Source organism: Nomascus leucogenys, chromosome 2 (assembly GCF_006542625.1).
Source record: "Nomascus leucogenys isolate Asia chromosome 2, Asia_NLE_v1, whole genome shotgun sequence".
NCBI classification, from domain to species: domain Eukaryota; kingdom Metazoa; phylum Chordata; class Mammalia; order Primates; family Hylobatidae; genus Nomascus; species Nomascus leucogenys.
Window position 1 is genome coordinate 135,252,663 of NC_044382.1, and position 18,776 is coordinate 135,271,438.

Genomic DNA, 18,776 nt, shown 5'->3' on the forward strand with positions numbered 1-18,776 from the left:
ATTTGGTGCTATAAAATTTCCTCTATGTGCTACTTTAAGAGCATTTGACAATTTTGACATGTTGTGATTTTGTTTTCATTTACTTTAAAATACTTTCTGAATAATATATCTTTTGATTTCTTCATTGACTTTGAGTTATTTAGAAGTATGTTATTCAGTTCCAAATATTTAGAAGGATTTTCCAGATATGTTGCTGTTACTGATTTCTAACTAAATTTCCTTGTAGTTAGAAAACTGCTTTGTATGCACTGAATCTTTTAAAATTGATTGAGATTTGTTTCATAGAATATGATATAACTTGATTATTGTTCTGTATGTTCTTGAAAAGCAAATATATTCTGCTGTTATTGGGTGGAGCGTACTATAAATATTAATTACATGAAGTTGGTTTTTAGTTTCAAATCTACTATATCTTTTCTTATTTTCTTTTTAATTGTTCTATCAATTATTAAGACTAGTTATTCAAATCTCCTGCTTTAATTGTATCTTTTTCATTGCTGTTTTTGAAACTGTTATTAGATGCATAAATGTTTAGGATTATTATTTCATTATAATGAATTGAACATGTTATCATTATAAAGTGACCTTCATTATCTCTAAGAATAGTCTTTGTTCTGAAATCTTCATTTGATATTAATATAGCTACTCCAGCTTTCTTTTGATTAGCGTTAGTATGGTTTTTTTTTTTTTTGCATACCTTTACTTTAAAAAAATTTTTTTTTTTTTTTTTTTGAGACGGAGTCTTGCTCTGTCACCCAGACTGGAGTTCAGTGGTGTGATCTCGGCTCACTGCAAGCTCCACCTCCCGGGTTCACACCATTCTCTTGCCTCCCGAGTAGCTGGGACTACAGGTGCCTGCCACCACGCCCAGCTATTTTTTTTGTATTTTTAGTAGAGATGAGGTTTCACCATGTTTGCCAGGATGGTCTCGATCTCCTGACCTCGTGATCCGCCCGCCTCAGCCTCCCAAAGTGCTAGGATTACAGGCGTGACCCACTGCACCCAGCCAAATATTTGCATTTTTATCAAGTGTGTTTCTTGTACTTATAAGCAGCATATTGTTAGGTCTTACATTTTTAATCCAAGCTGTTAATCTCTGTCTTTTAATTTAGATATTAGACCATTTACGGTTAATATGATTAGTGATATAGTTAGATTTGATTTCTGCTTGTCCTATCTGTTTTTTGTTCTCATTTTTCTCTTTTATACTTTCATTTTAAGTTGAATATGTTTTATAATTCTATTTTATCTTCTTCATTGGCTTACTAGCTATAACTCTTAGTTGTATTGTTTTCGTGGTTGTTTCGGGGTTTATAATATCCACATTTAACTCTTCTCACATTGTAATTTGAGGCAAAATGATGCTTCAGGGAGAGAATGAGGTATGTATCTAATGGCCAGATTTCTAATTCCCCTCATATCTTTTGGTCATCCCACTTGGACTAGGTCGTGACACCTTTACTTAAAATGTATGGCAGAAGTTCTGAGTTCTTGTATCTCCTCCTTATATAGATGGGTCTTCCATTTTTCTGCTAGTATAGATTTTTATTTAATTTAGTAACTGACTCACCTGAAAGATCGTTCAAAAGAGCAGTGTATTAGTTACAAATCATGTTTTGCTGCAATAAATAGAGATCTGAAAAATAGAAACATATACATAATAAGGATCCTCATGTCATAAGTCTGGAGGTGGGTGGTTTATGGCACTTATTTATCCATGCAAAGAATTCAGAGTGAAGGGTTCCATGATTCTCTTGGTCCTTCCCTCAGAGTTGCCTGGTGCTTTTTGCAGATTCAGCCATGTCTACACACCAGGCAGCAGGAAGGAGAAAGAGAAGGGGAGTTGCACTTACCACCTGAATCTGTCTCTTGAAACTGTTTTCCACATGGGCATTTCAATCTAGAAAGAGGGCCAATAAATGTAGTTTATTGCTGACATCACTGCTGGCCCTGGTACAAATAAGAGTCTGTTAATAAGGGTTGAAGGAAGAATAGACATTGGGTATACAATTGGCAATGTCTGCCAAAGATACTGCCAGTAATAGCTCTTTGTACCTTAAATGACATGAAAGCCCTATAAGGAATGGAGAGAAAAGACTTATAGATACAGAGTTTTTGCATTATTATTATTACATTTACTAAGTGCAAACGTCTAGGTTCCTAGTGTTCTCAAGCTCTTTCCACCACTGATCAGCCATTTACGGACATCACACATGTGGACCACTGGTGGCTGTGGGGTAAGAGCCCTTGACCCCAAGCAAAAAGTTATGCAACTTTAGGGATGGGATGCAAGGAAAAAGGTGTGTGAAGCAGCTGTTTTTGGGCACTCCTCCCTGCAACATTATTTCAAAGATACCACTTTTTCAGCTCAGATGTTTTATCTTTCATGAGATCCCCTTGATCTCACCCCAGTTGGAATTAACTGCTTCCACAGTCCCCACAGTATTGTTATAACAGTTTTGTCAAGATGTAATTCACATACCATACAATTCAACCATTTAAAGTGTACAATTCAACCATTTTTAGTATATTCACAAAGTTGTACAGCCATCACATAATCAAGTTTTGAACATTTTCATCATCTCAGTACAACCCCTGCACCTATTACCCATCAATCCAGATTAACCCACAGCCCTAGACAACCAAATAATATCCTGTCTATCCATATGGAATTGTCCATTTGGACATTTCAAATAAATTGAATCATTCAGTATGCTCTCACAGTATTTTTCTGAAACCTCTCTTATTATCCCTGGATTCTACTCCACATTTATTGAGTTTGATGGATTTACATCATCAGATTTCCTTTACAGACTAAGAGTTCCCAGTCTGCCATCTTAATATACACAGTAGTGCCTATCAATGTACCTAGGGCATCAGTACATATTAAACTGAAGAAAAAGAGAATTCTCTTTCCTTTTTATAAGCAAACACAATAGGGTATGCTGCAATATAATGTTTGGAAATATGAAAGCAAAATGATTCCTGTGCACTTGTAGTAGCAATTAGATTTTGTAAGGACTTTGCATGTAATTGTCCTCAGATAAAAGTGTGGGGAAGACAAGGTTTATCTTGGAAGTCAACTCTCTGTTTGCTTCTTTCTCCTTCCTCCTTCGAATCTTCTGACTCCTGACTGCTGGCCATCTACTACACCTGCCGTGGTATCTCACCTAGAACACCCTCTACCAGTCTTTTCACCCCTGCTCCCTCTCACTCCCATTAAAATCCATCTTATGTTTTGGTCCACTGGGAGTCAGGGACCAAGGTTTAATCCTATTTCTGTCTTTAATACCAACTATGAATATTGGGGAAATTACCCATTTTCCTGATCTGTTTTCTTGTCTGAAAAATGCAGGAATGATGCTCAGTAAAGGCACCTTTAACTCTAAAACTATATTCCTCTGTAGCAACTCACCGAATAAGTGGAGAAAATAAGATTTGTGACTTACACTCTTTGCTCATAGCATCAGAATAAAAGGAACTTCTGGTGACAGATAGGTTAGCTGGAAGGTTTGTGTTTCTACTGGATAATTGTTTTAAAAAACTATTTTGATTCTGGAAACATTTTCCATATTAATTTAAATAAATGTATTCTTTAAGACAATGGTATATACTGTCTTTAGAGATATAATTGGTTTATAATGAAGTCTTTAGTCTTTCTACTCCTCCTTTCACTTTTTTGCCATCCCTAGGTGAAAATCCAAAGGGAATTGTATGTGGCAGAAGAAAAACTATTGAGTACAGTTAATGGCTCTCAGTATTAAAGCCAAGTATTTACAAGTAAAAGGAATGAGGTCCATGTCATTGGTAATGGGATTTAAATGGATTTAGGAACTGAGACTGAAACAGGAGCCTAATTAGAGAAGATTCCAGGGTCATCATGTCAGTGCCCACCTGTCCATCAGGCAGACAGACTGTCCACAGCTTTCGTTTCAAAGACATGGCCTGTTCTTCTCATCAGTGTCTCTTGCTTCCTAGTTCTTGAGGGAAAAGACGTCTTGGCTGCCCCGCGCAGCTTGTTGTGTCTGAAGGAGCATACTGAGAGTAGGTTGAGATTCCGCTTATATCTGGCCTCTAAAAAAGATTCGGACTCAGAATATGATCTTTAATGATTTTCTTAAAGATCGGTGCAGAAAAGAAATCATATTGGATAGATTATCTTTGCTTAGGTTATTCTAGTTTTAATTGCCCTTTTAAAAATAAGAAGAAAGGACATGGGTAGGGAATAAAATATCTATTCCCATTCATGGGACAGCCACACTTATAATGGGTCCTTTGTACCTATTCTTTATATCTCCGCTACTGAACATCTGCTAAGTGGACCTCTGTTCCCTTTTTTCTTTTCTAGTTCATTTTGGGGTTTTCTACATGAACAATTAATGTCTTTAGCCTACATGGGTTTTTCATGTGGAGCATGTTAGTTATAGAAGCAGCACCCAGAGTAGGTGGCATCTGAAGCTGAATAGGGGAGGTAAGACCAATGTAGTAATTGAGCTCAGCTAATCTCTTGGTGGTGGTGTGGGCGTCTGTGTCATGAATGTGCCATAGTCAGTGTTTCTGCACCTTGGTGAGTTGGGACATCAGAGAATAAAGAGAGTTCTATAGCTTACTCTGCCCTTCCTCTGTTGCTTCCCTTTGCTCTTTTCTATCTTTGACGAGGTTTGTTGCTGGATGTGGACAGCCAGAGATGGTGGAAAAGGGCATGGAACAGAGATGGCACTTGTATAAGGGAGTCTAATGTGTAAAGATTCTCCATCATGGAAGTAGGATTTTGTGTTCTTTCCTTTTAGACTCCATCCCAACAATATTTCTCATCATTTAGATCATTATTTGCCTTTAGGCATCAATGCTCTGAGGTGATTCCATTGGCTTTAGCTTTAATTAAGAAAAAATAAATCATTAGGGAAGCAGATCCCCCCTTTCGAATTCCTAATTAACTTATAGGCTAATTTGTTTTCTGCTAATGACGCATCCACATTTTGTTTCAGACTTTGGCCAAATGTTAGCTCAAGGTTTTCATAAATGTAATCCATATTTTAAAATTACCATCACGGATTTTTAAAAAAAATTATTACAATTGACTGAACTTCTTGGAATTCATTTCATAAAACACAAAGCTTGCACTATCAGGAATCACACATGAGAACATTGTGTGATTATCTAGCAATCTCAAAGCATTCTGAAGCAGGTCTCCTTTGATTCTGCCCTTAGAAATTTACTTATTATCTTTTTCGGAGTTAACAAAATAAAAGCAACAAAAAAACAATGGATTGAGATCCAACCATATGCAATTCTGATTCTTACTTCTCTGGAACATATGCTTAACTTGTCATGCATTTATTTACCCATTCTAATAAGTTATCTTGATATTAGAGCAAGGTGCTAGGCTGGCTTGCTCAATCTTACCTTTCTTACCGGTTGGTTCAGGTGGAACTCAATTGGTGTCACCCTGGAGTTAAGAGTCAACACAACTATAATTAAAACCAAATTTTAATCTCCAGCTTCTATGGTGTATATCAAATAAGTAGTGTGTGGGAGAGAAAGACCAGTGGTAAAAAGTGAAAATGAAGATAAAAAGTGAAAAAGATGAAAGGATAGAGAAGAAAGGGAGAGCAGTAAATTGAGACCTGTCCATAGAATACTGGAAATATTCTCCCCTCATAGCCAGCTTCTTGCTAGATGAATACAAAACTCTAGGTTGCTCTGATGGAATCCAGCTTTTTGAGCACCCAGAAGTTTTCAAATTCTCAAATGGTAATATTAATCCTTTTGTTAAATAAAATCTTACATAGATGCCCAAGATATAAAAACAATTTAAGTAGTATTAATATAAATTTACCATATAAATGAACATTTATAACATTTCTTTAGTGTGAAGTTAATTGGTGAGAACTACACTATTAAACACAAAAGTCTGAAATTCAAGAATATGGAGAATACTTCCTTTCATCAGCCACCACATTCAATTTCTGTGTTTTGGTTTAAATGCACAGGGTCAAAGAAATCTTGTTTCACATTAAAGGCAAAAAGTATCTAATTTTTAAAACTTCTGGAAATATTCAAACAGAATTTTAGTAGCTTTACTATGTTGAAGAAGGAGAATTGGTAAACTTGGGTCTGAAGGCTGTTCACTGTAATAGCTGCAAACATAGATGCCATCAGTGCCTAAGACAAGTGGGAGGCAAAACCCTCTTGTGTTGACATATTTCCAGTGGTGCCAGAGCTCTCACTGGTGGAAGAGTCTCCTGTACCCATGCTGCCGTTTAACACAGTGTGAGATAGCATCCAGAGCATACCCTGCACTGTTAGACTCAAGCCTACTGTGACATTTAGTTGAACTTCCCACACTCAAGTATGGTAGTTTGCTGGCTTTAGGTATGTACATATCTAAATTTTAACAAAAGAACAGTACCTTGTGTTTACAAATGAATGACATCTATAAGTTCAAACACATACCTAGAGGTGGAAGCAGACACTGAACCCTGAAGTTGGCACATACTGACTTCATTTGGCAGCAAAAATCAAAATAATGCAGGGCCAGTGTGTTCATATGTTACAGGCAAGTTCTGCTTTTAATTGCAATGAAATATGTAATTGTCTGACTCAAATATTATGAGGTTGCTAAGCACTTCCGTCAAACTCTAGTATCAGAAAACTCTACCCTGGACCAGGGTCCCAAGCTCACCAGTCCTGGTATTCCTCACTAAATCGCCTAGGTGCTAAAGAGTTATTCTGATGATAGCAAGAGAGCTTGTGTTTTCCAAAATTTATGGCCACTTTATTTCATTGTGGTGTCCTCTGCCTGTTGGTTTCTTATAACAAATGTGTACTTTTCATTAAACTGATCCTAGTGAATTCTCAGAATAAAGCCCCAACACCTTAATTTGGTTTTCAGGGTCTCTCTCTCTACCTTGCAAAGCTATTGCCCCAAACACTGCACCCAACAGAACTTATTTCATTTGTTTTTCCTTTTAGCTGTTGCTTTTGCTTTCTCTTCACCTAAAATGCCCTCCCTTATATATCTTCATCTCTAAATCTTATGATCACGACCTTAGAAGTAGTCATTTTTGGTTCAGCAGTATATATGCATTGTGAGTGTGTGCACACGTGTGTATATACATATATACACACATATTAAATATACACCTTAGTGCATAAATCACATATATTAATATTAATGACATGGAAATATTATTGCCATTATATTAAATGGAAAAGCACATTGAAAAGTATGATTCTATTTTTTTTGAGGAGAAAAATATGTAGGAAAAAAATTTCTGAAGGTTCTACATCCACAAAAATGTTACCAGTTTGAGCTACTGGAGATAAGGCTTATTTTACTTTTTGGTGTTTTATATATTTGAGCAGTAAGTCTTTTGTAATAAGACATACACTAATAAAATGCATCTCTAAAGTACAGAGCACCTCATCCCACCCTTAAATAAAATTTTAGAATATCTGAACCCCAAACCCTTTAAGTCATTCTCACAATTATGTATATATTCAGATATTTTAAAGAATGTTTAACCAATGTGCATGGTACTAAGGTTGATGATAATGCTAAGATTTGGCACAGCATATTTTAATGCCTATTTTGGAAATCATCAGACTGTCCATTCACTCATGTTTGCAGTGATGCCCCTTTTGTCTCCAAGGGTTGAGTACACCTAAGATATTTACTAATGAAAGAGGATTGAGATTTACTGTTTCCCAAAGACCTGGGTGGCATTTTTCAAATATTCTCCTCAGCAGAAAAAGAGCAAGCAATTCTGCTGTGTCATAGTTGTGAACAATGTGTTCACAAAGAAGTGTGACTATTGTTTCTGGTGAATGTATTATGTAAAAAAAATCATAATACATAATCATAATACTCCCCATCTACTCTGTCACTCTGAGGCCCTGATATCTTGCTTTATGGTTTGTTTCTCTTTATCGGCTTCTTCTGAAACAAAAAGGAATATTTGATACTCACTGATAATTTTTTAAAGAGTGAATTAGGCAATTTTCCTTGAAACTTCTTTTCTAATTTAGCATGAAGTAGAATAGAATAGTAGAAACGATGGGATTTATTTGGTGATACCAAAATAAGAAGGGGAATTGTTTGGTCCTACAGCAGACTGTAAGAGGGCTGAGGAATGGACTGAAGAAAATTATCAAGCATGCATGTTGTTTTTAAGTGATACTTGAGACTTGGATGTGCAACAGCTGTGTTGTTGGGTTTTTTTTTCTTGTGCCAACTTTCTTTATTTGATTGATTTTCTCTCTGACAGCCCACTGTGCTGATAAATGTGTCCATGGTCGCTGTATTGCTCCAAACACCTGTCAGTGTGAGCCTGGCTGGGGAGGGACCAACTGCTCCAGTGGTAAGTTTCCACCTGCTGTTGTCTGTCTCGGGATGTTTTTGCTGTAAGGGCCTCCTTGTCTGCAGATGACCCTGAGCCATGCTTTCCCTCTTCATCCCTACACAGAACATAGAGTGAATGCCACATCCAACTCAGTCATACAGTTTCTTTTAAATCTGTACATGTACATATACATTATTTGTTAATTAAGTATAAAGAAAAGTTCTTGGAAAGAAGGAAATTTCAACAATCATACAACAGCTCATACTTCTGTGGATATGAATGCATTTTCTAGAGAAGGGTCCACAATTTAGATTCCTTACCTCAGTAAGGCAGTTGTGGTAACACAGCTATTGTATCCTAACTTCTGTTTTTACCTGTTGATTTCTCTAAGAAATTTCTCTAAGATTAAAATTTACCACCTGTTCGTTTTTAACTCAGAAGTGAAATTGGCATTTTTGATGCTAACATATCTTTTTGTCTCTGAATTCTGAGATGCAAATAACGAGTACTTGTTCAGATAACTTTAGGGAGACTTACCTGTAATAAATGAAAATTCATGAACATTTTGGTACTTGTTAAATCAATTTCTAACATAGTATATAATTTGTCTCCACTATGTTAGAATTAGAATTCTAAAATGATGGCATTTTGGACTAAAAGCAATCTACACGTAACATTTCATATTCATTTTCATGAAGATTATATCATGGAATGTCATGTAATACAGTTGCTTTTCTAAATTTAACAGTTTAAACCAAAATCTTCTGGATAACTTGTTGCTGTACACGTAATTGCATCCACTTCCTTTTCCTTTATACTTCTTTTTTCGCCTTGAGAAACGTGAGAAGGAATTAAAGTGCAACTAAATTGTAATGCGTGAAACATTACATTTTGAAAAAGGAAGCGATCGTTTAAAAAAGTTAGCAAGTTCGCATGAGAGCACACATTTCTCTTTGTTGCCACCAAGTAATTTTTTGAAATTAGTCTGAATGGACTTATTTCAATAAGCTGATTTTAAAAATTTTTACTTGCTTATTTTGGAATTGGGGAGATTATTCTTTATCTTGCTAGGACTACTTGTTTCGGACTTGTGATCTCTTGGCTCTCCTTGAAGCAGCTTCTCCAGGGGAGGCCCTTGTGCTGTCTGTGCACAGAACACTTGGTGTGAAAGAGCCTTTTTACTGTACCTTAAACAGGGACTGGGAGAGAGAGTGTGTGTGTGTGTGTGTGTGTGTGTGTGTGTGTCTTTCTGCCCCTGACAGGCTTCTCAATTCCAGGGGAAAACTGTCTTGCAGGGTTTTGTTTTGCTTCTATTGGAAATCAGGAGAGTGGGCATTTTGTTCACACGCCATTGAGGCAAAATGTTTGGGATGTGGGATCTGGCTCATGTCCATTTTTTTGGCCGACTGACCTCAAATGTGATGTTGCTTTCATTAACTTTTCCAGTTTATTTTTTTTTATTTTTTTCTTGAGACGGAGTCTCGCTCTGTTGCCCAGGCTGGAGTGCAGTGGCGCAATCTCGGCTCACTGCAAGCTCCGCCTCCCGGGTTCACGCCATTCTCCGGCCTCAGCCTCTCCGAGTAGCTGGGACTACAGGCGCCCGCCACCACGCCCGGCTAATTTTTTTGTATTTTTTAGTAGAGACGAGGTTTCACCGCGGTCTCGATCTCCTGACCTCGTGATCCGCCCGCCTCGGCCTCCCAAAGTCCTGGGATTACAAGCGTGAGCCACCGCGCCCGGCCAACTTTTCCAGTTTAAAAATCAGTCGTGCCTAGACATCTTGAAGAAAAATAACATTATTATAAACTAGTGGGATAGGGAAGAGTGGGCGTATTCGTCATTTAAAACTATGTGGTTTGCCACTAATTCCAGGGCAAGAATGCTACAGAATAACTTCAGTTGTATTCATACTTTGTCTCCTAAGAATTGCAGACTACCTCAAGCTAAGGGCTCAGACTGAAGTGTTTGTGTAAGCAAAACAAAAGCCTACATGGGTCTCAGACTCTCTACAACTGATTAGGACCTTCTAGAAAATAAACCGTTGCTTTATTTTGGAGTTTAATGAAGACTCTAGAATTCTGAGAACAGATGTTCTTTTAACACTGAAATATGATATTGAAGCAACTTTTAGTTTATTTTTTACAACTCATGTTTTGTCTTTATGATGAACAAAAGCACAAATAAACATGAACAGATGTCTGAAATGTTTAAAGGTGTTCTGAGAAAAACATCTTTGATACCTTTTTAAGCAGGTAAAAAAATGACATTCTGAGCTGAACCCAGAATATAGGTCTTGCTATCTGGGTTTTGTCTGTGGCAATCAACCTAATATCAGGAAATGTATCATTTTGTTCATTCTTGACTAGATAATTCTGGAACCAAAATCTATTGTTTAGTAATATGCTACTTAGCAGAGTTTAAATAGCCTAGTTTCTAAGGATTCTATTTCCATCTCCCCTCCTCTTTGGTTATTGTTATGCATCAATTTGATGGTGGACATTAGATCCATAATATAATTGCTGTGATAATTAGACTGGCTCCTTGTATCACTTAAGATCCAATCAGGAGACAGAAACCACAGTAATTTTTAAATTTTTAAAATATAAATTGGTTTTATTTTGGAACACTTTTAGACTTACAGAAAAATTGCAAAGATAGTACAGAGCTCCTGTGTGCTCAAACCCAGTCTCCCCCATTGTTAACTTCTTAAATTACTATTAGTTTGTCAAAACTGGGAAACTGACCATAGTATATTACTATTCAATCAACTGCAGATGTTATTTGGATTTTATCAATGTTTCCACTAACATCCTCTTTCTCTTCCAGATTCCAGCTTAGGCCAACACACTACATTTCACTGTCATGTCTCCCCTGTCTTCTCTGGTCTGTGACAGTTTCTCAGTCTTTCCTTGTTTTCATGACCTTGAAATTGATAGTCTAGAGGAGAACTGGCCAGATATCCTGTAGAATGTTCCCCAATCTGTGTTTGTCTGGTGCTTTTCTCATGATCAGACATGGGTTATGAGTTTTGAAGAGAATACCAGAGTTGAAGTGCTCTTTCTCTTCACATCATATCATGATATCCATGTGACATCACTCATGTCATCACTTGGTTAACCTTCATCACTTGATTAAGGTACTGTGCTAGACTTCTCCACATAAAGTTACAATTTTCCCCTTTGTGTACTCTACTCTGTAGAAGCAAGTCACTAAGTCTATCCTACCTTCAGGGATGAAGTGCAGGACTCAAGCTCCATGTCTTTGAGGCAGGAATATATGCCTATATTATTTGGAATTTTTCTGTAAAGAAGATTTGTTTCTTCTCCTGCATTTATTCAAACATTTATTTATATCATTAAGGACTCATGTATATTTATTTGACATTTTGCGTTGTAAAACTGTATTACATAATTTATTTTGTTGCCCAGGTCATTCCAGCTTTGGCCATTGTGTCTTTTTTTTGTTTTGTTTTTTAGACAGAGTCTTGCTCTGTCGCCCAGGCTGGAGTGCAATGACACGATCTTGGCTCACTGCAGCCTCTGCCTCCTGGGTTCAAGCAATTCTCATGCTTCAGCCTCCCTAGTAGCTGGGCTTACAGGCATGTGCTGCCACAGCTGGCTAATTTTTGTATTTTTAGCAGTGACGGGGTTTCACCATGTTGCCCAGGCTGGTCTTGAAGCCCTGACCTCAGGTAATCCACCCACCTCAGCCTCCCAAAATGCTGGAATTACAGGTGTGAGCCACCGCACCCAACCCATTGTGTCCCTTTAACATGACTCATCTTTTTGATTTTGAGTGCTTTCTTACTTTCTGGTGCTAGAAGATATTCCAGGCTCATTTTTTATTTTTCCTACAGCAGCCCTAAAATGAACCATTTTTCAAAGGAGCCTTGGTACCTTTTATTGTAGAGTGGTATTTATAAACCAAGATCTAGGTGCTGGTGTAGTCATTGCTACTACAACACAGAGTAACTGGAAAGGAGAAAGTTTAATATAAAGATTATTAACTAACTATAACAGGAGATTGGAGTAATGAGGGATGGGCTAGTAAGAAGTAAATGGATCTCTAGAGAATATAGGAATAGCAGATATAAGAAGCAACCACTACCTCTAGGGTGGAGATAGAATGTTCAAAAAGGAAACCCCACTAAGGGTGTGATCCAGACCTGCTGGAGAGGGCACAGCCACAGCTCACTCAGATCCAGAGAGGTGCTGTGGTACTATCCTAGCAGAACTTGCTGGAAATATGCCCTCTAGAACTTTTATAGGACTTTTGAAAAAAACTCTTCATGGAAAAGTCTCACCAGAAGCACTCTGCTACAAAAAAGGGGAAGTTGTTGGCTGATGGGTGCTGCTAGCCACAGTGTACTGCAGGAGCGCGATGCTAGAGAAGCTGTCCGTGCTGGAAGAGCTTGGTTCTGGATAAGCAATTTGTGCTACAGAAACAAGGCATTGGAAAAGCCATAGGTGCTCCAGGAGCCAGGTACTGGAGCAGCTATTGGCACTGTGCTTATACTGCAGAAGCTTGGTGCTTTAGGAGCCAAGAGCACTAGTGCACTATGTGCTCTGAGTGCGCTGGAAGTAGAATGGAAAACTCCTTTTGCAGTGTCTCTCTAGCACCCCCTATTGAAAATACTTAACATTTGGCCAACTGGCAATAGAAAAATATTTGGAGGGCACATATCCATTTTTGTAGAGCAGGCAATGAAGTATAAATTTAGAGCTGAAAGGCAATAAATTGATATCTGTTGACGCACACTCCTTTGGTTATCCACCTCCTATATGCACCCTCCACACACATTTGCATTCCTATACATAAAAAACCCCTGTATTTCCACCTAGTATACAACAATTCATCTTAGAAGTGAACATGCTCATACTCTCTTTCTAAAATGAGGAGATGCAAGTCCCAACATTCATTGGATTCATTGCTGGTTATATTAAATTTTTTTCAAATTAAGTCACAGTTCTACTGAACATTTTGTTTCCTAGATACTACAGTTAACTTGCAATAACTAGCATATAAAACAAAAAGGAAAAAAAAGAATATAGCAGATAAAAATAAACATATATATATAACAAACAAATAACAAACATTAAGAGCTATTACAAATGTCTTTCATGTAATTGGTCACAAGGCAGTAACTGATATCTATGGCTTCCCTCTTCTACTTCCCAACCCAGATTTCTCCCACTCTCAGCCCAAACTTCAGTTACTCGGGGTTATTTACCTGGTGGAGGGGCTCAAACCTTCATTACTGAAAGATCTGCATTCCTACCTGTCCTGCCTTTTTTTGGTTGTTGACATTTCTCATCAACCTTTATTACTGGCATGGGAGTATTAAGAGGTATTCCACAAGATCCTCAGGTTCCAGACCTAGGTCTTCCCTCCCTGTGCAGCAGCAACACAATTTTGCCTTGGTAATCTGGATCAATCACTTCAACCAGAAAATTAACTCCTTTTATTGACATTAGGAGTCGAAAATGGTCAGATGGTAATCAACTGATAACTGTCATACATAGCCATCTTTTTTTTTCCTTTCTAAAATACATGGGTGATTAAGGGACTGACAAACACCTTCAAATGTCCAGTTTCACAAAGGCTTCTCTTTGAGATTTGATATGTCTGTTTACCTTGGCAGCTGAGGGAAGGGTTCCTGTGACAAACAGTCAGTGTTCTTGGCTTTCCTGGGTCTCAATGTATTCTCTATATAAAAAACCAGGTATGTCAGAGAATTGTAAAAAGTTAGTTCTCCCAGAATGAAATCATGATTTATTTGACTAGGCTTAGACATATTCCTTCTTTTTAATTTTGATTAAATTATTGTTTTAAAAAAGCACACATGTTTTACCTTTATTGGCATCCTAATGCGTATCCTAGCTTTTATGAGTGAATGACATTTATCTATTCTACCCCATCTCCTTCTTCCCTCCCCTCTTTCCTGCTCTAGCTCTGTTCTTCCCCCCATCAATTTATCTGCCCATGCATCAATCCTCCATTGCTCTTTTCCTCTCACTGGATGATAAACAACTCCTGGAGGGCAAAGGCCATATATTATTAATCTCTGTAAGCCTCCGTTGTGCCTGGCATGTGGTTGGAGCACAGTAAAGCTTCCATTTAATTAGACTGAAGGAACCATATGATTCTATATGATTCTGAGAAGGTCATTCATGTGTTCATTTTGTGAACTTTCATTGAATGATTACTGTGTGCAAGGGACTGCACTGAATGCTGGGGATAAAGGAACAAATGAGTAATGGTTGCTGCTCTGACAGAGCTCATAGCTTGGGAGAAAGATAAAGTGAAAGAAAGAGAACTGCCTCTGTAGAAGAGGTAGACTGAGGGAAACTGGATGGAGTTAGATAAGGTAGTGAGAGATTTTCCGAGTGGACAAGGGAGAGAAGGGCTAAGAGTGTACAGCCCTTCACTTTCAGTTGGGGACAGAAAACAGATTGCAATAGACTACTCTTCCAGAAACTTCTCTGAGAAGCCAAGGAGAGGAAGCAAAGAAATAGAGAGTTAGTAAGAAGTAAGTGTAAGGTCAAGAAAAAGTTTTTTGTTTTCATGTCTTTGTCTATGTTTTAAGGTGAAAAAGACTCAGAAGCTGAGAAGATGGTGAAAGAAAAGAGGGAGAGGCTGGAGACTGGGTTGAGAGAGTGGATTGCAGAATAGAGGCAACGAGGGTCCTGAGAAGACAGCTGGCAGATGGGATGGGATCCTGGGCGCTGACAGAGAGATGAGCAAGGAGTACTGCCCATTCCCAACAGAATGAGGAAGAAAAGCATGGCCAGAATAGTTGTAAACAGGTTTCTAGGTGTCAGGGGTGCTGGCAGGCAATGGGGAGGAGAATCTGAGGAAGTCTATATCAGATGACCTTCCTTCTCTTGATAAACTGGCAGGAGAGAGAGTCTGCTGACATAAAAGGGGGCAGAAGGGCAGTTACATTGATGATCATGATGATAGTAATAGTTCACCTTTATTGAACACTTGATATGCAATCATCATTATAAGAGCTTTACAGGAATTACTCTCTTAATGGCCATAACATACTATGAGATGGTTGCAGTTATTGTTCCTAGTTTACAGATGAGGAAACAGAGGTGCAGAACATTTAGGTGACTTGCCTGAATTTATATATCTATTAAGTGATGGAGCCAAACTTGCATCTCATTCAGAGCCAGTAACTTTAATCACCATGGTATGGGGCCTCCTGAAGTTGGAAAACAGGTTTACCGAAAGTGGCAAGGGTCAGCAACAGTGAGGAGAATGAGAGCAGGAGACAGGGGCGGATGACACCGGACAATTATGAAAATAAACCCTCTGAGAGACATTGAGGGCCCATTAATATTAGAGATGATGAATTCATATTGGCACCCATCTAGACTTTCCTCATTCATAATCTTGTGAATATTGGGGCAGATTCTATTTATGATCCTTTTCAACTCTGTGATTTTATGTATGATTTACTTTAATCAATATGTATATGCAATTCCTGAGATCTTTCTTTGTGATGGAAACTCTTTAAACCTTTTGTACGAATAGCAATAACACATTTGTTTTCTTAATCCGTATAGTCCTATTTATAATTTCCCAAACATCTAGAGAGAAATCTATTTCACCTACAGCTATAGGGCACAAATGGTAGAGTCCTAAATCAGCCAGCATATGGTTTTCAAAGGCTTGACCCTCGGGCTCTTTGCTTTTGACATTAGTACCACATAGAGGCAAAAATAGAAATTAACTTTGGTCTAGAAACTCCAAACTTGGGTTTTATTGAGTCGCTAATAGCATTCCGGTTAAATACACTTGGCAGTAGTGAAAATATCCCTAGGAGGCAAGACTAGCTCAAACATTTTCAGGTGCAGTGTAAGGAACACTGATAACCTTTTGTGTAAAGCAGGCATGATGTACAGCATGGAGAAAGTAATAAGATTTTGCCTGCAGGATGTTCGAATGGGGGAATCCATTTGAAGGATATTATGAGCCAGAAACATAAGGCACAAAAAGCTGACATATTTCCTAGCAAAGTCTGCTGTAAAGATCTATTGACTGGCAACAATGGTGGGATCAATGCTGTCTGCGGAGAGTAGACGCTTGGAGCCCAGTCCTCGCTGCAGTCATTAACAGGCCTGTTGCGCTGTCAGAATTACTTTAGAAATAAGGTTGATGGAGCAGCAAGAATAAGAGTAGATCAGTTGGGTTCACTGGTTTTGGGGGCAGGATGATGATGATAACTGGGAAGGATTGGGTTCTGAACAGTTCATCAGAACATTCCCAAAGGTAGTTTCACTGATGGACCATCCAGATAGTTTGATAGAGGTCACAGACAGAAACTGCTGATTTTGCCTTTCCTAAGGAGTCCAAAATTTGGACTGTTCTTCGCCACTTTCGGGAGGGGCAAAGAACTACTACCACCACCCTCTGTCACCCATCCTGGAATGGAATTGCTATCCTAACTGCTCTCCTTTCTGTGATGTTTCTGTGCCTCCCTTTCCTCATACTTTGAGCAAGGATAAGAATATCTATTATACTCATAAGCTTGTGGGGATTAAATGAGGAATTAACAGGTATTCTCCAGTGCTGTACATGGCAGTATATAGTGACAAGTAAATGCTACTTTTGATTCCTTGTGTGACAAACATAGCTTACACCACACTTCTTCACACATGGCCCAGTTTTTGACTGAACAGAGGATGGGGCAGCCCTTTGTGAGATCTTTTCTTGTCTCACAGGCCACATCCTTCTTTATTTACTTATTTATTTTTGAGACTGAGTCTTGCTCTGTCACACAGGTTGAAGTGCAGTGGTGTGACCATAGCTCACTGTAGCCTCGACCTTCTGGGATCATGCCATCTTCCCACCTCAGCCTCCCGAGTAGCTGAGAAAACAGGCACACACCACCAAACCCAGCTAATTTTTTTATTTTTTGTAGAGGCAGGGTCTCCCCATGTCTCCCATGCAGGTCCCTACTCTGGGGATCAAGAGATCCTCCTGCCTCAGCCTCCCAAAGTGTTGAGAATTACAGGCATGGGCCACTGTGCCCCCCGCCCCTACACCCTGCTTTAAATGGAGGCTGTCTTTGTCCACAGTTGCTTGCCACAAGATTCCCCAGATGGAAGACCTAGTAAAGTTTTATTTTTTTTAATTTTTATTTTTTGGTGCATTATTTCCAACCTCTGATCACAGATGTCCTTACCAGATGAAATCATATCCAGTTTATATTGCTTCTGGCATAGTGAGAATACTAATGATGTTTAAATTACTTGTGCTGGTGAGTTCATGCAGTGGCTTTAAAGAAAGGACTGGGCTGTCATGTTGTTTAACTCCACTTCATATCATTCGTTGATTTTTCTTTTTTTTTTTTTGATACTTGGTGCAATATTCATTTTTCAGCAAATCTTGTTGGTTCAACTCCAAAATATAACCCAATCCAACGTCTTCTCATTATCTCTACTGCTGCCACTCCAGTCCATGCCACCTTCTCTCTAAACTGGTGATTGCAGTAGTCTCCTTGCTGGTCTCCCTGCTTCTTCCTCAGATGCCACCCAAGTCAATTATCTATGACCAGAGTGAGACTAGCGTGATGTTGTAAAAATGTACTTTAGAGCATGCTGCTCTCCTTCCCCAAACTGGCTGGAATTTCCCCTTACAGTTAGAATAAACTCCAAAGCCCTGAGCACAATCCATCCAGCCATGCATGATCTATTCCTTCCTGTTTCCCTGATGCCTTCTCATTCTTCTACCTTTCAGGATATCACACTGCTCAGCCTCTGCCTTTCATTTATGGAACACACTAGTTTTATTTTTGCCTTTGCACTTGATTTTTCCTCTGCTCAGAATAATACTCATCTCCCTGGTTCTTTATATGGCCAGCTTCTTTTTTTTTTTTTTTTTTTTTGAGACGGAGTCTCACTGTGTTGCCCAGGCTGGAGTGCAGTGGCACAATCTCGGCTCACTGCTACCTCTGCCTCCCAGGTTCAAGTGAGTCTTGTCTCTCAGCCTCCTGAGTAGCTGGAATTACAGGTGCCCACCACCATGCCTGGCTAATTTTTGTATTTTTAGTAGAGATGGGATTTCACCATGTTGGCCAAGCTGGTCTCAAACTCCTGACCTCAAGAGATCTGCCCACCTCAGCTTCTTTCCAAAGTGCTGAAATTATGAGTGTGAGGCACTGCACCTGGCCACACAGCTGGCTTCTGTAGGTCAGTTAGTCAGCCTAAGTGCCACCACCATACAGACACTATCTCTGACCTCCATATGCAAAGAGTATGACCCTATTACTCTGTATCATATCTCCTTTTTAACGTTTTTAAATAGGAACTTTCTAAAAACACTTGATTTGTTAACTTGTTTTTTTTTTTCTTGTCTGTCTTCCCCTCCAGGATGTAAGCCCCATGAAAACATGGATTTTTGTCTGTTTTATCCCTGCTG

General features: G+C 38.6%; 1 protein-coding gene across 1 annotated transcript in view; it reads left to right on the top strand.

Moving 5' to 3' along the window:
• MEGF10 (multiple EGF like domains 10) overlaps window positions 1-18,776 on the top strand; it is a 172,022-nt gene that overhangs the window by 72,208 nt on the left and 81,038 nt on the right. Inside the window, exon 5 of the mRNA XM_030818398.1 lies at window positions 8,271-8,363. Coding sequence (XP_030674258.1) covers window positions 8,271-8,363 — 93 coding nt within the window. The remainder of the gene's footprint in view (window positions 1-8,270; window positions 8,364-18,776) is intronic.